Raw genomic sequence first — 13,322 nt, forward strand, 5'->3', positions numbered from 1 at the left:
CCACTAAAGTGGAAAAGTGGATTTATCAATAAATAGCCTAATTAAAATACAAGGACTGCAGGTGAGTTAGGTATAGGCTATAACTTACTTTTTGGTAAGTCAGTTTCAGGATATAGCATTTTGAAAGGTTGAAGGTTACATTAAGCTACTATTCATTAGAAATAAATAGCTTCTAAATATGCTAACAAATATCACGTGCTAGCCTATTTATTGTGGAAATTAGCCATACTATAAACGATACTATAACTTGCCTATACCATATAGCTTAACACAATAATAAACCATGAATACAACACTTAACGATAAAGTTCGTAACGTTAAATGTGTTGATTTTGCCGTCTTGTTTTGGGGATAATTTGTGGCGAGGGTAGCCTACCTCATGGATATAACAAACCCAAATGTGCTATGAAAAAATATTTTGGAGCGTTAGCTGAGGTGTGGTCTAGCCCAGGGAGAGTCAGCGTTGACAGAACACGCTCCTCGAACAAGCTATATTTGCTTTATGCTTATGTGTGGGAAATGAAAACCAAAACTGCAACAAGCATACATTCCACAAACAATTTTGAGAGCATTTAAAATGCTCATTCCATATAGTAAAGTTGTTTTCATTTCTTGTTTTTAATCATGGCTGCCATCTGTCACTAATATATACCTAATATAGTCTACAAACCCAGTGATGTGGTTGGATTGCGCGTGTTGAGGACTATTTTCTCCACGTGTGTGGTGGAGTCGTGTGTAGGCATATAGAGTCGAATTTATAATGTCATTTCACTTTGTGCACTTTGTGCACTATTACAGGCTACAAATTTACCGATGCATTTGCGAGATTTGTCTGTAATTTGTGGGGTGAATCTGCACGACTCGCGTGGACAGCCTAGGCAAAAAAAATAAGGAAAAAATAAAGAAAACCTTCTGCACAGTAATCGGTTTCCAGGTGCTGACAGGAACAGCTAGTATCCACAACACTGAAAACGTTATAACTATAATCAACGTTATAACTAAACTCGCCTTTCTTTTCGAGTGTGGGATTTGTACACTTGTTTTTAAAAATAAAATTGGAAGCTGGTTTATAGTCGTTACCAAATACTAATTTGAATCCCAAACATGCAAAAAAAGCAACAACAAGTTAATATTATCAAGCGTTGTTTCATTTCGTTACCTGTCTGAAATAGGATGCATACAAACTGATGAATACATTTTGAGTAGGCACATCTTTCGTTAAAAAAGACACCTCAGAACATTACAAATACTTGGATAAAGTGGGTCCATTGAGTGGTGACACTGTTCGAGGAAGCTATGATATAGGCTTATCAAATGTTGACGAATATAAAACCAATCCATATCTGTAAACTGATAGATTATCAAAATAACATCAATTGGAGCAGGAATAAACCGAATTTGGGCAATATGTTCCATTCCAATATAGCCTATTTTTGGAAATGGTTAGTATTTGGAAAGGGTTCAACATTCATTCAAGTGTCACGATTTCGTTTGCACATCCATGTACGGGAATAAACGCAACATGTCTGTGCGGTAATGAGAATGAATCAACTCGTCAAAAACTCTAATCGTAGCTAGTTCTACATTATTTCATCAACAAATCATCAACGTGATAAGGTCGCATCAAAGTTGAAAACTAATTAGAGGATGAACAATTAATCGACTAGCACAATACACGTGTTGCCTTGTTTCAAAACAAAATACAACCAGGCAGGTCACCCATGATACAAGTCAGTATTAATGTCAATCCATTTTTGGATGACGTCGGGAAATGACGTCGAAACCGGCCACTAGAGGCAACAGTGAGCGCTGTTACCTTCAAATAGGCTTTGGTTTTGCCAGGACTTCGTATATTATTTTTGTTTTAACTTATCCTTGGATTAATACAGAGAAGTAATCACACTTTGGAACAACTTCGAAATGTGATTTTTGAGAAACGTGGATGAAGGTCTAATTCTGACGTAAGACTATGAGAGCTTAGGCCAGGCCATACAATGACACAACAAACACATATTGATCAAATATAGATATATAGATGGATATAAAACTGACATCCAGTGGAAAGCACAGCGCATCAAAACAACAAACTAGATAGCGATCTAATATAAAAGTACTATACACTTTTATATTATACGGCACTATACTACGACTGAACAAAAAAACAAAAATTCGTAAATGAGCCAAAAATAATAAACTGGTATAGACTACATGTGCCATGTGCCCTGGAGCTCTCAAACGCAATATGAGCATACAAGTAAGTGATGGTTACACCAATTTAGGTAATGAGTTGAGATTCAACTGGAAATTGTCAAATATTAAGGTTATGATGCCTCAGTTGGTTGGAACAGGGTATCTGCAACACCAGGATTGTGTAAACTATATTTGATTCCCGCATTGGAAACATACGAATGGATATTCAGTACGTGGACCGTACATCGCTTTGGACAAATGCATATACATCATACATGCATATACATATATTTACATATATATATATATTTTGAAGGATGGTTTCCATAAAATAATTTAATTTACTGAACTGCCTGAGTGGAACTGGAATTGACCCCAAATCGTGTTTATTCTTTGGTCCAATATTTGATGGCAGACGTCATGTAACCTTACGAATTGAGAATTATTCGTCACATATTTGCGTGGTGTTCAGATGATAAGCCATGTGGTCGATATCCCACGATCAGCAATGTCTCCATTTTGCATGGCATACCCTCAAATCAACAGTGGGTACCAGTGGGTACCAATGCATGACTTCGGATGACCACAAGTAGGCCTATTTACTTGGATAGGGTTTATAAAATCACCTGCTACTATTCTGAAAATAATCAACGTGTGAATTTCTTCATAAAAAAGTTGCACATTTGCGTTGCTCAGATTATGCCTACTACTAGGCTAGTGCATCTACAATCGTAGGCTATTTTATCCTCTAAACTGGGATCAAATTGCTTATAGCCTCGGTCAAAAATCACGACATGTCCAAAATACCCAATGAACTTTAGCTGATCTGAGACATTTGGCATTTGACTATCTGAGATCAGACAAAAAACGCAGTAAAACTTTTTTCTTAAGTATCTGAAAGGTAAAGTAGATTTATGAGAAAGGAAATAGAATCTGTATTTTCTTACCAAATATCCGTCTTTGTTTCCTACAGGATTCGGTAGCGCATAAGCATTGGGCCCCTAATTAAGCCTCTCTCTTTATGACGTTTAATTTCCTCTCCAACTCTAGACACTGCTGCCTTCAGATCTAGCGGAGACTGCCGCTTTTGAAGTTAGCATCCCGATCACATTGGATATATTACATCTCCTATTCTTATTGAGAAACAATTTATTCTCTCAAAAACGCGCCCTGGAACCTTTCCTCTCCTGTCCCTCTCTATCCACCTAAGTTGTAAGTCTTACTTTACACTCAACGAGAAATGTATTATAAAATACAACCACCATACGATTTATAGGAGCAGTTTTCCCCCTCTTTTTAAACCGGTCATTCTTGCCCTTTTCCCAAAACATTGACGATGGACAATGGAGCCCCATATAAGGAGCTTACTAACTTGACCTTCAATTTTGTCGGGGGGTTTCCGCCCACATAGACCGCAGGAAAAACACGAACAATGTGCCACACCGTCCGCAAGCGCAGGACAATGCACAGCTATATGTATGGCGCACTCATGTGGAAAGTTTGAAAAGTTTCTCATATTTACGCCTCTGAATGCGTTTTTGGTATGTAGTAGGTAGATATAGGCCTATAGCCTAATGGCAAATATGACGAAGGATTATGTCGCAAAGCTAAGCCATGAGCCCCACAAGCACACGGAACAACCCACAGTAACTTTATTTGGCAAATAGGCTGCTAATAAAATGCAAATAAGATTCCACATCAAGTGACAGTAGTTACTCAAAAAAACTCAGGTGATGGGTTTTAGTTCATCAAGACATTATGGAGATTAACTATAGGCAATTTAATAGCAGGTCTACTTTGAATGTAAAAATAGACATAAGGTGTGCGTAAAACCTGTCTGATAAACGTGCGTAAAAGTCCAAATTCTCAGCGTGCATAAAGGTCGATATTCTATGAGGAGATGCACATGATCTGGGATGTCTATAAACAGCAATATCGCCAAAAAAAGATTAGAGAAAGGTCGTGCGTAAAACCTACTTTAAATCTGAACATATCAAACATACCAACATAGACATATGCTATCTAATAATAATAACAACATACCTACTTTGAATTTAAGAATAGAGAAATGGTCCTCGTTACACATAGGCCTTTCAGATAAGTTTGAAATATAGTAAAAAAATGGCAAAAGTTGTGTATAAAACATTTTTTTTATCTAAACATATCAACACAGCCATATGTCACAACATCATCACCTTAAACGTAGCTTACATTGTTTAATATAGTTGAATCTATGCCGAACCAATGCGCGGTTGGTCTTACTGAAATGAATGCACGGTGGTTTAGGCGTAGGCCTTATATTGGACGATGTATTTAGAAAAATCTTTGGAAAAATCTAAGCAAAATCTGAATTAAAACTACCTAAAAGAACGAGGATGTCAAAAAAAGCACGCAAATTAAATGAAAAAAAAACATTTTTAAAGAATAGGTCCAATCTTAATTTGGCATAGGCAACCTTTTAGTTTTACTATGCTCCCATATTATATTGGGGTGTAGACATTCACATGCCTATTCTAATTCAGTTGTTGTTTGCATTTTATCTGTGAAAATACAAATAAAAACAGTTAAGAAATAGGTCTAGGCCACCTCAGAAAATTAGAAAATGTAAATTCCTTCCATTGTTTGTTTTCATTGTGTTTAAGCACTTTTTCCATCTTCATTGCAAAATGACAACGCCCATATGGGTGATGAAACAAAAACCGCAAAAAATGCTTGCATCAGTTCATTTGTTGTCACTGCAAAAGGTGGGATAACACCTGCGCGTGAGGTTTGGACATGTGTAATCCAATATCATGTCAGATTCGTGGTTCAGATATCACTGTCTGATATATTGTTCACAAAGCCACATTTGGAGATATATTGGTTGCTCGAAAGAGAGTTGTGTTTCCATGTCTGTAAATAAGCAGCACATGCTCCAAATATGACCTCGACACTGAGTTACCGACTTTAGTGGTGAAAATCTGAAGACTTTAGCTATGTAGGCTACAACTTCATGGTTTTACACAGACACTCGTTAAATATTGATATGACAACAAAAGACACAGTGAATTCGCCAGTCTAAATCGTGACCTATCATCTTTCTCTTCATTTTATTTTTTACATGCACGCACGCACTCTCTCTCTCTCTCTCTCTCTCTCTTTCTATCTCTCTCTCTCACACACACTCAGACACAAACAAACAATGGTGTCTGAACTTGGCAAATGGCTTTGGAAGTGAAAAGCAAATGGTGGGAAATGCGTAAGAATGAAGGCAACTTCCTCTTTAAAAATACCACGTATCCATAAATGTACATTATTTCAAGCAATATAAAGGCACATGGATCTATAATCAGCCCTTGTGTTTCATAAAAATGTAAAGATTAGGTTATTTTTCTTTAATAAAACTATTGTGTTTAATTAGTAACTAAAATGTTTGTATAGCCTACTGAATATAGCAAACATTATTGGCATAAACATTGTATTTCTCTTACTTGTACTGTTTGTATTATGTCGGGTATTTTTTATTTTCTCAAATACTTCTTATTAGCATATAGCATGGATAACGACTACACACAATCCGTCGAACAATATTTTCATAAATAGCCTATTAAACAGTCGTTATTATCGGTTGGGAAATCATACTACAGCAACGTTAACAGCAACAACAAGAAAAAACTAAACGCACTTTCTTAAAATTAACGTAGCCTATGCCATTTGCAGTTTCATTTTTTTCATTTTTTCATTTAACCTTTATTTACCCAGGCAAGTCAGATAAGAACAAATTCTTATTTACAATGACGGCCTTTCATCCTGAAATGTCAGACGTTTGATAATTCTAAAGACTAGTTAGTGATCAGGCCTGAAGCACGCAAATGTTAAGTCTCTATTTTTTCGATCAAGATGCTGAATTAACAGAATAACACTTTTAGGCAAACCCATTAATGTTTTTGCTTACAGCACAGTTCAAAAAGCCTAACAGAAAATCCTGTTTTACGCACAAACCTTACGCGTAAAAACGGATATGGTTGATATTCACTTCTTGTAGAACAAGGCTATCTATGTATTTTCTCTTGTTAATTTGTCCATCCCTAGACTATGGTCTGCTTACGTTTCACCCAATCAGTCAATTCTAACTTTAACGTGGAAAATATAAGAAATAAGCTTGGAATAGATTGCATTTCCTAACTACAAAGTTAATGTGACATTCCTATAAACGGCCACAAAAAAACAGCACACAAATCAGTTAAAATCCTCCGAAACTATGCGAAAAAAGTGATGCATTTCTCACTCATGTCATTGTTAATAAGAAGAATATCCTGAGCATGCAAAGACGGAAATGACATGCACTTAGTGTCCCTCTTGCTCTTTGTCGCTGTGTGTGTGTGTGTGTGTGTGTGTGTGCGTGCGTGCGTGCGTGCGTGCGTGCGTGCGTGCGTGTGTGTGTGTGTGTGTGTGTGTGTGTGTGTGTGTGTGTGTGTGATTTTGAGTAGACGATTACGCAGGACGTTTTTAAAGACTCTTGGGTTTCTCTGTCCTATTTGTTGTAAATATATCTCATGATAGTTTAAAACAGTAGGCTCAACTCAAAAACTGATTAAGTATTCGTTTTAGGACAGTGGATACGCAGACTGAACCTATAAACACAACAGAAACGTTCACAAATAGTTTCTTCAGACCAATTTACGGAATAGGTCCTTTAGCATGTGACGCAATGGTACGTAAGCGCAGAGACACACACAGTAGGCTATTTATTATTCCCTTTCTCCCTAGCCCGTCTCCCTCCACAGAGGGAGGCTTTGGTCCCACATTCAAGGTCTGCATCAACGCCGTACACAGCTCTGACCTTTGATCCCCACAGACAAGTTGCCATAAAAGAGCCTGGAGACCGTCTCAAAGTCAAAACTATCTGTTGGTTATCCAATATGATATATGTCATACATTTACGTCTGCATTTTCTATACATGATACGTTTAGCAGATCCACTTGGACGTAGAAGATGCAAAAAGGAGGTTGATACAAACTCATTTGATGGAAATGTGAAAAGACGCATTCAGTGTCTCAGTGCGTATAGGGGGATATAGCAATATGTTATAGGATTTCTGCATTTATAATGAGATTAAGATATTGGTACTTGAATACTTGAGGAATTGTAACCCCGAGAATAAATCTAAATTCCACACGACTTGTTTGACAGCAGGAACAGGAGAATAGACCGTGCAGTCACATCTAGCTCTGAATAAAGAGTCATTCCTGCTATTTGTACCACTTGTGCGCCCTGCTAAACATGCATGGCTAAAACTAGTGCATTTGACCTTGACGTGATAGATAGGCTCGTGTTCGGTCAGAGCTAGCGCTATAGCCTACCGAATTGTTTTGGAAGGTCACTGCAGTCTATTTCCCGTTTCTTTTTTGGAGACATCAAAATATGTCGGTTCGATTGAACAACCGCTCACCATGAAATCAAAACATTTCACTACATCTCAAAAAGGCTTTTAAATAAATATGTTTGTATAACGCAAATATGGTCAAAACCTTCGGGAAATGTTTATATTCTATTATTTGCCAAATTAATGAAAAGCCTATTGATGGCCTTTCGCCTACTCGATGACCTGACCTGAGAAGAATTGTAAGCATACATTACTAAAGTCAAACGAGGTTGAAATAAATACTAGAATATACTTTTTGCTAAACCCGATGTCAAGGTGAATATATATATGTGATCAGAAGTAAGTGTGAATGTGGAAATCTGAATGCATTTCTATAAATAAAGTTTTAAGTAAATTGAAGTTCAGTGCAAGAAATCCAGTTGCGTAAAAACATGAACATTCTGAACACAAAGTGGTGGTTGCTTTGGATGTTTCTGGCCTCCGGAACTGTAACAGCTCAATTCAAAGGGTCTAAACCTATAACTACCGCGCTGAGAAACCAATGTTTTCACAACTTAAAGTTCCTATCATAAAAGTCTATGTATTTAGCAACGTGTATACATACACACATGGTTGGAGTTAAATTAGGCCTACAGATTAAAGAGCAAAGCCAAACAAAGACTGAGGCATCCCTCCTAAAAATATCGCCATATTGTAATTTCCAATCATCGGCCCATATCACTGAACCATATTGTTATGTGGTGGTGGAAGCAGCGGAAAAGTGTTTCATTGCTAATATATTATTTTATTGCATCCTCTTCGCAACCTTGTAAAAGCATAGCTTGCGATGGCCAACTTGACCAAAAAAGGAAATATAACTGGATTTATTGTTAGCATTTCTTGTACCTTATAAAATGATTTGCTTGAAATGTGAGGCTGAGAATCAAAAAAGGCACCAGGCTACTTCTGTGAGTTTGCCTCGGGTATCTAAATTGAATTATTCTTCATTATTTTGTTAGTTGTGAGGATTAACAGAATGACGTGTGCTCTAGGCTTACATGCGCTCTACAGTTAGACCTACATGCACACCACAACGTCTGCAACCCCTCCACTACTTGTTGCCATATTGATGTTACTCATAACCCCAACTAAATAATACCAATGAGTATAATTACACCAACAATATGATAATGATATAAAAGTTAACATATTTTAATAGACATAGTAAACCGTACACATATGAAACATTCATGTAATTCATATTGGTATAGGCACATTTATTCTATAAAGTGGATATAGATGTTACATAACACAGACAAAACGAAAATCTATCATATTGCTCATTCTAAAATGCAGTTATTGTAAACATTCTTATTTTACAATATAGCATACGTGAGTTGGTTTCATTGAGACAAAAGGAGAACGTAATTGAATAACACTGGAGAGATGATAGAGAGGGGAAACAGAGCAGCACAAAGCCATTCAGGACATTTATATTTTCATGAACAAAATTCCTAGGGGAGAATTTATTCCCAATTATTTACAAACACGGTCACGTTGACAATAACACAGCTACTGACTATAGGTACTACTTTTGATAACATTAAAATCTACTTATAGCTTTCATTATGAAAATTATTATAACGATAATAGAAAATATATAACAGACAACAAGCAATAATCATCAATGCATAGAAGGTAAGTGAGTTTCAGTATTTGGTGTTGGAACGGATGAGCCCAAATAATATTGAATGAATCCTGTTGACCACTTTCTAGGCCTTTTTCACATGTCATAATGGATATGCTATACAAGCCTACTTCTCAAAACATGTATTAGCCTTTTTTGTATTAACTATCAGTACAATAGAGTAATTGATAACTGATTGCAATTCCCAGATTCATTGCTCTCATTCCTGCCCTTGTAGGGCTAGGGGACGCACTTAAATCAGAACACGTTCACCTACTCCATGATAACTGCTCAGTTATTTATACAGGTTTAAAGAGGGATCCGAGTGTTTACGAAAAAGATATTGGTCTCCATAAGCCCCCAATTATTATTGCAGTAAACAGATCGCAGTCCATAAATAGTCATGACGGTACATAGGCTATTACTTTGCACCCAAGCGACAAGAGAATCCGCGGATCATTCCGCACAGAAATAGCAGCATTGCCCACCCCTCCCCAAAACAAATTCAAATAGCTTATCGTAATCCCCCCACTAGCCTTTAAGACTGCAAACTCGGAATCTTTGTGTGTGTGTGTGTTTTAGCGGGATGAGAAATGTAATAGCAGATAATCGACTTTTGTAAATCAAAGTGTTGTAATTTACAAACAATATCGAAATGCACTCATGAAAATGTCTCTAGAATGGATGGCTCTGACAGACGCAGTAGGCTGTATGGCCAGTTGTTGTCCTTGACCGTGGCCATGCACGTCTCCTAGAGCACATGATTGATTGAAAATTAATAACTTAGGCTTTTAATTGCATGCCCCAAAACCATCTTAAGATCCACTGAGATAAAAAATTAAAATAAAAAATTAAATGGCTGAATATGCCAAAGCCCAAGTTCAACCTTCCATGAACGTTGTAACACTTGTTTTATGAGTTCTGGGGTCGATCATGTCATGACTTATTTAATACTGGTGAAATGTAGATTGGATGTAAACCATTATGGGCCATAGCCATATTGATGCACCTTGCCTACATAGAAGTAGCTAAGTGAACTCAAATTTATGAAACATAATTTGGATCAGTTCAATCTTAATTCCACTCATGAGACTAAAAAGGTTTATAAATACATGCTATGCATTCGTAAATTTGATTGAGTTATTCTTTAATATTGAATATCCATTAGTATGGATTCCGTAACTTTCCATTAGCTTCATATTCTCAACAAGCAGGCATATGCTTATTACTGAAATTGTTCATATCTTAAATCAAATCAATTTGTAAAAATCCGATATATATATCATTTGATTAGTTAAATTTGTTTGAAATGATTGTACCGAATGAGTCACAAGTGTTAGTGCATTGGTAAAAGGATGGGAAACTAAATTGCCAAATAAATCTTTGAAAAAAGTTACAAATTCCAAATTATATTTTCCCAAATAATGTTAATTGAAACTTTGTGTTGCTTTAGACTGCACTGTGCCTGCCTTTCATTCATGGGCGCTAACTATTTCGAATGTTCCATATCAAAGAACACATAATATAGGGAAGACTATTAGCTCTTGCACTGTCACTACTTGTATTGATAAACATTTTATGCGATATAAGGTCAGATAAAGATATTATTTGGTCTCTTGATTTGTTTTTCGAGATAGATGTAGTGATAACTCAGATGAGGTCGTTTTGTTTCAGAAAATATCCTTCTTCTAAAGGACGTGAGACGTCATACTGTGCATGCTATACGCCATCGAATTTGATTACACCAAAATAATCAACAGTATGTTTCATCGAGAATACAGCCTGCCTATATTCCCCTTTAAAATATATCTCTCCCTCTTAGAAGAAGGACAAGGCCTGCTCCCTAAGCATCAATCTCTTCTTCTTCATCCGCCGGTTCTGGAACCATATCTTAACCTGTTGGTCGCTGAGGTTCAGGCGGTCAGAGAGTTCCCTCCGCCGCTGTCTGGTGATGAACTCATTGAGCATGAACTCGCCTTCCAGCTCCGCCAGCTGGAGTTTGGAGTAGGGTTTACGTTTCTTTCGGGTTCGGGTGTGCATTGGGTACCACGGGGCGCCTGGAGAGAGGGAGAAGTGGATGGGTGAGCATGGGATGAGGCTCTATAGCAGGGCTCCAAACCGGTTCCCTCCCGGAGCGCATCTGTCCTGTAGGTTTTCACTCAAACTCTAATCTGGCACACCAGATTCTAATAATTAGCTGCTTCATAAACGGAACCAGGTTAGATACAACTGGGTTCGGAGTGAAAACCTACAGGAGGGTAGCTATATAGCTTAGCATGCATCGCCAAGTTAAGGTAAAAATCCTGCGCTGCACCAATGGGTTGGTTCTACAGAGCTGATTACCCGTTTTTCAAAGCACAAACTTATTTTGAACGACTTTGTCACTTAAGTAAGCTGTTCTTGACCCAGTCTTATAGCAGACCAATTACCAACATGTAAATTGCAGATTAGAATATGGACACAAACGAATTAGCTACATTCTACTTACTAGTAGGTCTACTGTTTATCAATTTAGAAGTTCACTAAAGAATGTGTGGGACGACAGGGGGACAGATCACATCTTTCTTGTAATTTGATTGTGGAGAGACACTAGCTATAATTCACAATACTCTGTGTCACACAAGGTTTACAGTGGCAGTTATGGTCGCCAATCTCTCTCGAGCCGGCAAGCATATGAAATTGCCAAAAGGCATGCAAACGAAAGTTCTTGTGAATAACATTTATTGTTTCGATGTATGATTCTGTTAAAATATTGGTGCAATTATCAACAAACTCAAAAAACATGAGTCTGTTTTTGCAGACTTTATCCTGAAATTCCATAGGTTGAAATGGTTCAAAATCAAATACTGTTGTTTCGTATTATTATTTTATTTTATTTTATCACAAACAATATCTAGTTTTTATGGTGCTGTAAGGGTTTCCTGGTGTGTAAAGGCTGAGTGTAAACGAACATATGAACCCTTTCTTGAATGCTTCCCCTAGCGGCGCTCACCCCAACATGCAAGCCTCGTGTCAATTCAGCATCCTAATCATTTATATAGACAAATAAAGAAATACGATTGTAATGGAAAAACAAGCGTTTAACATTCCGTTGTTAACATCCAATAAAAGGCAATGTATTGTCGTATATAAATAAATACCCTCACCTCCGCCCGCTGCTGTGCTTGGTGCGTGATTGCCAGGGGATGTCAACGCCTGAGCGATGCCTGTAGAGGCTTTGCTCCCTTCATTGAGCAGCGATGAACTGGAGTCAGATTCTAGGGATTGACAGGAGAGCGGATCTTGGGTCAACTGCTCCACGCCATAGTCGTACTTGGAATATGTACCGTTGTTGCCAATCCCGTTGTGCAGTCCATGCTCCGTCGTTATGGAGGAAGAGGAGTCTCCTCTTGCCCTCTCTTCACGTTTGAGGTTTGCGCTTTCAGCGCAGGGTTCCCTGTTGCCGCCACCGTTGCTGTAAAAACATTTGCCTTCATCTTGCCTGGTGATTTCGCATGCACGGTTGAAAGAGGGGTTAATGGACATGGCACTGCTAAAGTAGGGTTGAGGATATCCATTGCACGGCTCCGACGCGGTCCAAGGAAGGGAGCATACATTGTCCCTTCTTGGGTAGGAGAGAGAGGGTAGACCCGCCAGTTGTCCCCCGGACGCTCTAAAATTGGGGAGGTAAAATGTGTCTCCCGTGTGGATGTTTACCAACGGTCCCACAAACCCGGGATTAAGAAGATTATGCTCGCCCATTTCGGCGGGCCCGACCAAGAGCTTCTAGTTTATAGTAATCTGACATTTAACATAGTTAAACCGAGCGGCGCGCCTGATTGGTCGAACTAGTGTCACATGTCCCCACCAATTTTCCTTACGGAAGGTACCACCCACTATGTCCATGTCTGACCAAACAAAACATTAGCTTCTGTATTACGGGTTTTATATGCTTTTTAAAATACTTATAAACATTTTATGCAAAAGGAAATATGGGTTGTGTTTTCTCCTTATTGCATGTGCTTCAAAATACTCAACTCTTTCATTTTTAAGTGATACCCCAATCCATTAATATTACAGGCCATCTTGATCTTAGTAAAGTTTTCCCAGAGCTTGCTTTT

At 37.9% G+C, this 13,322-nt stretch overlaps 1 protein-coding gene across 1 annotated transcript; it reads right to left on the bottom strand.

Annotated features, from left to right (window-relative positions):
• Positions 1 to 11,040: 11,040 nt before the first annotated feature.
• Positions 11,041 to 12,963, bottom strand: LOC115143698 (homeobox protein Hox-C12a-like). The gene is made up of 2 exons (XM_029684171.1): positions 12,369 to 12,963; positions 11,041 to 11,279 (listed from the first exon to the last, which is right to left on the bottom strand). The coding sequence occupies exons 1-2, from the start codon at positions 12,961 to 12,963 to the stop codon at positions 11,041 to 11,043; spliced, it is 834 nt and encodes a 277-aa protein (XP_029540031.1).
• Positions 12,964 to 13,322: the final 359 nt, after the last annotated feature.

This window comes from Oncorhynchus nerka, linkage group LG15, assembly GCF_034236695.1.
Source record: "Oncorhynchus nerka isolate Pitt River linkage group LG15, Oner_Uvic_2.0, whole genome shotgun sequence".
NCBI classification, from domain to species: Eukaryota; Metazoa; Chordata; class Actinopteri; order Salmoniformes; family Salmonidae; genus Oncorhynchus; species Oncorhynchus nerka.